The sequence below is a fragment of the Pundamilia nyererei genome, unplaced genomic scaffold, assembly GCF_000239375.1.
Source record: "Pundamilia nyererei isolate P.nyererei 1_Seehausen unplaced genomic scaffold, PunNye1.0 scaffold00240, whole genome shotgun sequence".
NCBI classification, from domain to species: domain Eukaryota; kingdom Metazoa; phylum Chordata; class Actinopteri; order Cichliformes; family Cichlidae; genus Pundamilia; species Pundamilia nyererei.
The window spans coordinates 325,071-332,548 of record NW_005187641.1 but is presented as its reverse complement, the minus strand read 5'-3'; the positions used below and the strand labels follow the sequence as shown (position 1 = coordinate 332,548).

Genomic DNA, 7,478 nt, shown 5'->3' with positions numbered 1-7,478 from the left:
GCAGACAAAGACAGCATCAGTCATTTTGTGGACAGCTATGAGTACATTTATGGCTGGGAGAGCAGAGATTGTGGGGGATTAACAGGATTTTTAGACTAACAAGTCAAAGGTACTTGACGAGGACGTCAGCAGGCAGCAGTTAATCATTTCCTCTCCTGGCTGCTTTTCGTGGCTTTTGGGGAAACAGATGTTTGAGCTCAACCCTTCTCTAGATATAATGGAGCTTTCAGCATTTGTTAAGTGTACAATTTTCTCTCCTGTTCATTACTGTAACATCACATGGGCTCATTTGATCAACTATTTGACTGAATTTGATCCACATTAATGGGACTCTTCAGACAAATCTATTTTAAAACTTCTAGGAAACAAAAAAGTCTACAATACAAAAAGACTAGATTCAACATGATTATATATCTTATACATGATATCTATACACAGGTGAGCTTTTCTTGTCCATTCGTTTGATTTCATTCTAAGGGTCAACCTGATGTTTACTCAAATTTCCAAGTTGTCATTTATTAACCAGCGAGTTAACCAAATATGATAAATTCTACCGTCTCACACTTGGACTGTCAAAGCTTTGGCTTTTCATTGTTTAGCTCTTCCGAGTGCCACTGTTAGGATGGACGGTAAGGTGTTTGTTTATACAGTTTTATTACTGCAATGGATAGTAACAGACGCTGCTTCTGATTCATCATGATTGTGACTGACCGTTCTTGGAGTAAGGCCGACTAACTGTACAGACACTTTCTTCTTTCAACAGGGAATAACTCTTCCTGAGACGATCACTGAGAGTCTGTATTTTATTTAACACACTGCTGCATTTGAGAGGAAACAAAGAAAAGAAAAAGCTTTATCTACAAGCTGCATCAGTCACGCACTGCACACTTCTCCCGGGACCATGCTGTGCTCCTATTTACGTCCCTCTCTCCCTCACATTTTGCCGCTGAGGCTCCTGAGTTCTGCGGCCTCCAGGGTGGCAGCGGTGAAACAGCATGAACTGCTCTCAGACACTCTGGCCTTTGAGGACCCCCGTGCCTTCAAGGTGAAGAGTCTGGGTGAGCTGCTTCGTGCTCTGGGCGTTTTCCGCCTCTGCTCCTTCCCAGCGCTGGTTAATAACTGTGGAAAGGTGAGACTGCGGTTTGTCAGAAAAGCTTCAAAATATACAAATTGACATCTGGCATTCAATCCATTCACTACTTTCCTCTTCTGCTAATTTCAGTTGATGTCGGTGGCACGCACGCTCCTGGGGAAAAGGGGGTTTTCCTTGCTGCTGAGGCCCACTGTGTATGCCCAGTTTGTGGCTGGAGAAAATGAGGCTGAAATCTCACAGTCCATGCAGAAGATGAGCCTGCAGGGAATGAGACCCATGCTGGCCGTGCCGATCGAGGAGGACCTCGGAGAAAGCACCGGGTATGACTGAGTCTAAGAAGTCGCTGAAAGGCTGCTTCAAAAGACACTTTTTAATTTTCACTCAATGTTCCTAGTACTTGGAAGTTTCGCAGCTGCTGGGCAGATTTTAGCCTTCACTACACTTTAGATCAATGCATGTGGACGTTTAGGTTTTTGGGACACTTATTAACTTAACTTAATTGAACAATGATGTGATTTTGAAATACAAGAACAAATAAATACATTTCTAATTTTGCTAGAGACAGAAACACTCATTTAACTGCACACAACCATGAAAGAAACACATCACAAATCACAAATGTGAAAAAAATCTGATGCAGATGTTTTTTGCTTAAAGAGCAGTTGAGTGGGAGAGATTGCTCCCCTCAAAGCCAGCCTTACAAACTCAATAGCTCACTTGTGCAGCTACAAACAATGTCTTTAATATTTGTCTTGCACCTATCACATGAAATAAAATAAAATGTTTGTGGTATTTATTTATTTTGATAAAAAAAAATAGGCAAAGAAAAGAGTGTCAAATATTCATATATGTTCTGAATTTGGTCAACGGGAATCCAATACACACTGAGAGTCTGATAGAAGCTGTGTTTCCTCTGTGGAAGCTGAGACTGCTCGTAGATTGATGGATTTTTATCTTGAAATTTCTTAAAATCTCTTCTCAACAGGTTTGCATTAATTTGTACATAATTTCAGACATTTCATACGTTTTTTTGTTTATGTATGTTTCTATGAATTGTGGCTTGTAGACTGTCTGAAGTCTGCAGTATAGGTCCCAGCCCACCTCCTGCCTCTGCATCTCAAGCGTATGAGGACAAAAGTTAAAGGACCTCACATTCAGCTCCAACCCACGACACACACAACTGTGCACAGCTGTTACACCTGAGTGTGAAGTCCACTCTTCGCTGTTCTCATGTTACGGTTTATGGTTTATCGCCTGCAGTGAGAAAAGATACGACGACAACATGGACACCATGCTGGAGTGTGTGCGAATGTCCCACAGCAACGCTTGGAGCAAAGACCCGATGATGCAGCTGAAGATCACAGCGCTGCTCAGCCCAGAGCTGTGTGTAAGGCTTCCAAATCAGAGTCCCCAGTCCTTAATATTATTATTTTTTAGAACAGATGCTTGAGGGGACTTTAAACTTTTTTTTTTTGAGTGGGTGGGTAGGTGGAGGCATTTCTGAGTATTCTGGATGTATGGGAACTGGGGTGTTAACATCAGAGGCTTCAAATATGTGGGAAAAAAGATAAGGACACACATTTCAGAGTTTGGTGTATCCACAGCTGTTCCAGGTTGTTCTTGAATGTGCAAACCCAGCTCCCCCTACCTATCTGCCTTACCTGTTTTTATTCAGTTTTGACACTGTTTATTTCCTGAAAATGTACGTGTTGTATTAAAGGTAAAACTCACAAACATCATCAGGCAACAGCCATACGATCTGAATCTCCTCATCAGATCAATGGATGGTGAGGTGAGTCCACAATTCAACAAGTGATCCAGTTTCTTAGGTGTCACCTTTCAGTTCCCATATAAAGAAGTTTTGCCTAAAATCGTCTCTTTCAGCCAATCAGCTTCCCCGGTTTAGATGAAAAGGAAGCTGCCCACTTACGATCTGGCCTACTGAGACTCAACAAGATAGCCGAGGTAGGGGAGAGACAATCGAACACTTAACAAATGCTCCCATAGATGGGACCTGTTATGCTCACACACTTTTATTCTGAGATTTACCAAGAGTATTCAGTTTTAACAAATAAAAACAAATTTAAATATGTAATTCATGCAAATATTGGCATTTAGACGGTCCATTAATGCTTGTCTCTGTAATGCCCTCTGCCTAGAAGCCCACTTTGTTCCGATTGGCTGCCCCTCTCCTGACTTAACCAGAACTTGCTGGTTGTAAACTCCACCTCCTCAGTCAGGGCCAAAACTGTAGCTCTGACTGTGCCTGAGGTGATTATAAATGGGAGACCATTTCAAAGTGATGTCAGTTCTGCACAAGTATACAAAAAATAGTTGGGGATTATATTATTTTAAAATCATGCACGACTGTAATTGAATATTTATTAAAGAAGACAGAGAGAAGCACAATATGCCCACTTTGACACATGAAGCAAATTTAATAAGTGTAGATGCAAATTTTGAATGAAATGAATAAAACTTTTTTTTAGGCAAGTGTGAACAAAGTCAGAGTCCTGGTTGATGCTGAGTACACCTACATGAACCCCGCCCTCTCTCTTGTCGCCATGGCAATGATGAAGAAATTTAACAAAGATGGTACCTGGATCTGGAACACATATCAATGTTACCTGAAGGCAACTATCTTTATCTTTATTTCTCTTCTCATATTATCATCAAATATCAGACACTTTATGTCACTTGCACTGAGTTAATGGTTTTAATTATAATTCTTTGTGTCTGTGGTTAAATTCTGTGGTTATCAGGACTCCAGGTCTCTCCTCTTAGATGCGCTGTCTCTATCCAAGAATGAGTGTTTCTGTTTGGGTGTCAAGCTGGTGAGAGGAGCCTACATGGACAAAGAGAGAAAACTAGCGATGAAAGAGGGTCACCAGGACCCCATCCATCAGAGCTGGGAGGACACCAATGACAGGTTGGTTAGACAGAAGGAAAATGTCCTGAGTGCAACAGTCAACTATCATTTTTGTTTATCTTGATTTGACTCTTGATACATTTCACGTCTTCTTGAACAGTTATAACGGATGCCTTGATTTGATGCTGGACGTCATATCCCAGGAACCTGAGCGGTACAGGATTATAGTGGCCACTCACAACGAGGAGTCAGTGAGACGAGCCGTGAAACGGTGAGAATCCACAACGACGTAATCGAGGTGGTATGTGTGTAACATATGCATAATGGAAGTGCAGTTATAGGTGAGCCAATGTCAAATCCATACTAGAGTGATAAAGTTGACAAATCAGCAAATGTTTTCATAACTACTTTAAATATAAAAATACAACAAACTGTTAATGTTACTGGATTGTTGTTTAGCTTTGACAGGCAATATCTGGCAAGTTTTTCACAGGCTTAACTCAGATACTCAACTCTGCTGCTCAATCACCAAATGCTTTCCAACAATAAGATTGTTTTTCCAAGTAGCATTGTTACATCCAAGAAATAATCACAAACAATTACTTGTTTTGCAGAATTTATGATACTTTCAACTGTCTTGCAGAGCAAATACAATAAGGATAAAATGAAGCTTAGGGGTGTTCCTTTGGTCTTATGTGATAGAGGTTTATAGATGTTTATTGGTGAGAAAGGTACAACCCTCAAATGTATTTATGACCCCTAAAGGTTGGGAATCACTGCCATTTAATATATATAAATGTTTTGCACATGCTCATCAGAATGGAGGAGTTGGGGATAGACAGAGATGGAGGCTCAGTGTGTTTCGGTCAGCTGCTGGGCATGTGTGACCACGTCTCCCTTACACTGGGTGAGCTGATTTTCGTCACATCACATCTTGACTGATGCACTTAACATAACTATTAAATGACTGTCCACGCTTTCATCACTAAAACTGATAAACCTATGCACAATCACTGCCTGAGTGGGTTGAGAAAGGAAGCTATGGTTTTGACTTGTCTGACAATCACACCATCCCATCTCTCCTCTCCCTTCCAGCTAAGGAGGGTTACTCAGTGTATAAGTCAGTGCCCTATGGCTCAGTGGATGAAACGCTGCCCTACCTGGTGCGCAGAGCTCAGGAGAACCGCACGGTGTTGCAGGGAATCCGGAAAGAAAGAGACCTACTGAGGAAAGAGCTCAATCGGAGACTCCGGCTGAGTTTAAGGGGAGGCAGCTAACAATCAACCAACACTGAACTCTGCAGTTTCATATTAACGTTTGCAACCAGGAGGTGGTGTGGAAAAGATCTTAGTGGGGAGCACTGTTGTTTAATACACTTTCATATCTCTTGAAGGTGTAATATCCAGAAAGCTCCTGAAAACTACTACTGGGCCTGTTATTTAGCAACAGAAGGTAAACTGAATTAAGCATAAAACATTTAATTAACAATGATGATTAAGGGAGTGGCACTCCAATTTCGTTGTACTCTGTACAATGACAATAAAGGCTATTCTATCATGTTAATGTGTGTGGGCGAACTGAATAAAGATCGGATCATGAGAGAACACTGTATTTGATGGACAGGGTATCAAAAGATTGCTTTTGTGTACTTTAATGTATGAAATGCTTATGAAATGTAATTAAACAAAAGAACATGATGCTCAGAAATGAGGATTTATAAAACTAGACCGAAGAAACGGATTCAAACTTCTCTACAGAGTAAGCTGCTGTTGCAAGATTATTGGGGAATTTAATAAACAACTTTCCACTGCTTCGCCAGAATGTGATTCAAGTTGCTGTGAAGCATCGACTAATCAGTAATAAATGTCAGTGGTAGTGACACAGTGACTGTCCCATGGTTTGTATTTACCCAAAATTACCGAAGCACTAAGGCTTGTATGTATGCCACAAAAGATGTAACACTTTGTAATTAACCCTCGACCCTGATAAACATAGACGTTAATGATTTTGAATGTGTGGGGAGGACTCAGTTTTCCACACATTTTTTAAAAATTTTGTTCCACGCTTTAGTGTCTTTGTGCTGAATTAAAAAACAAAGAACCAAGCACCAAAACACACTTTATTTATTTGATAAATATTAGTCAATAACACATTTTTATCCCTTAACTGTACTGCCACACTGTAACGTCAGTAATTTCTGTTAGAAATAATAAAACTTCATATTTATTGGAAGTGGAATATTACATTCTGCAGTTGCTGAGACAAAGCAGCACTAGCAGACATTGGAGTAGCAGCAAAACAGTTTTATTGAGGGAGCACGGCCAAGAGCCAAGCACACAAACATGGGGTGTTGATCTTGTTTTGAAATGAAGACCAGCTCTACTGGAAAAACTGAAATCCACAAACTTCAAGCTCAATAATTTCCTTGATTTTGATTCCTGTAACCGCCTCTCTGGTAACCCGACTGCTTCTGCTGGTAAGATTTCTGATCTGCGGTTGTACAAAGACAACAATCATCTCATTAGTGTTCACACAAAATCATTAAATCACAACAAAAGAAGAAAAAAACAAACAAACCTCAAAACAAATCAAAACACAAAGGTGTTACACTGAAGGACTTTGCATGTTTTCTAGCAATTGCAATTGGACGAATTTAAAATAGCATCTATTGCTGAAAACATAACCCAACCTCATTAACATATGAAACAGGAAACAACCTCAGTGAAATTGAACATACCTCTCTGGTAGGATTGCTTCTGTTGGTAGCCACCTTTCTGATCTGTAATACAAATAAAAGCTCATTATCATCTAATAGCAAGATTAGCCTATGATAACAAAAGTACACAAAGAAATGGTTCAGAAAGGTTAGAAATAAGTTCCCAAAGTACTGTGAGAACAAGATGAACTTACCCCTGTTGAAGTAACCTCCATAGACGCCCTGTTTGAGGTCAAAGACGCGCTCGTTGTTCTCCACCAAGTTGCCCAGTTTCTCTGCCAGCTGTAGAGCCATGTTCTGCAGAGACGTTGGCTCAGTGCGGTGCATCACTACCGTCTGTGTGGGCTGGTCGAGTGACGCCTATTTTGAAGAGAAAAGAGGGGGACCCACATTAAGGGCAGATAAAAAGTAATCACAAATATAAACACTCTCAAATATAAAAGCCCCCATGAGACTGCTGTGTCTATATTTTCAGTCCACAGAACAGAAACGTCGAGTCCTACCATCAGCTCCTCGTTGATGATCATCTTGCTGATTATGCTGTGGACTGTGGGCATCTCCAATTCAAACATCTCAGACAGCGTAGCCATGCTGAAGGACAGACAAGCGTAGTAAAATTAAGGTTTGGCAGAACAGTGACCGATCATCTTTGGTCTGTGGGGAAGCTGCAGTGGTCTACAGAAATCTGTGGTTTAGTAAAGACTGATGAAACTAATACATCTGTGCTCACCTGATGGAGTCGTATACACTGCTGTAGGTGAACAGATAGGTCCTCAGTGACTCTTCTTGGATTTTCCTAT

At 40.7% G+C, this 7,478-nt stretch overlaps 2 protein-coding genes across 2 annotated transcripts in view; one reads left to right on the top strand and one right to left on the bottom strand.

The window, feature by feature from the left end:
- Positions 1–573: 573 nt before the first annotated feature.
- prodh2 (proline dehydrogenase 2) lies at positions 574–5,442 on the top strand. The gene is made up of 11 exons (XM_005749248.2): positions 574–629; positions 764–1,129; positions 1,223–1,413; positions 2,354–2,480; positions 2,814–2,885; positions 2,978–3,058; positions 3,583–3,726; positions 3,856–4,022; positions 4,123–4,233; positions 4,781–4,869; positions 5,058–5,442. The coding sequence occupies exons 2-11, from the start codon at positions 902–904 to the stop codon at positions 5,237–5,239; spliced, it is 1,392 nt and encodes a 463-aa protein (XP_005749305.1). The 5' UTR covers positions 574–629; positions 764–901; the 3' UTR covers positions 5,240–5,442.
- An 802-nt stretch (positions 5,443–6,244) lies between these two features.
- The window catches only part of eif3c (eukaryotic translation initiation factor 3, subunit C), a 30,012-nt gene continuing 28,778 nt past the window's right edge, over positions 6,245–7,478 (bottom strand). The window contains exons 14-18 of the mRNA XM_013914951.1: positions 7,409–7,474; positions 7,182–7,269; positions 6,873–7,038; positions 6,700–6,741; positions 6,245–6,452 (exon numbers count right to left, since the gene is read on the bottom strand). Coding sequence (XP_013770405.1) covers positions 6,376–6,452; positions 6,700–6,741; positions 6,873–7,038; positions 7,182–7,269; positions 7,409–7,474 — 439 coding nt within the window. The 3' untranslated portion in view covers positions 6,245–6,375. The remainder of the gene's footprint in view (positions 6,453–6,699; positions 6,742–6,872; positions 7,039–7,181; positions 7,270–7,408; positions 7,475–7,478) is intronic.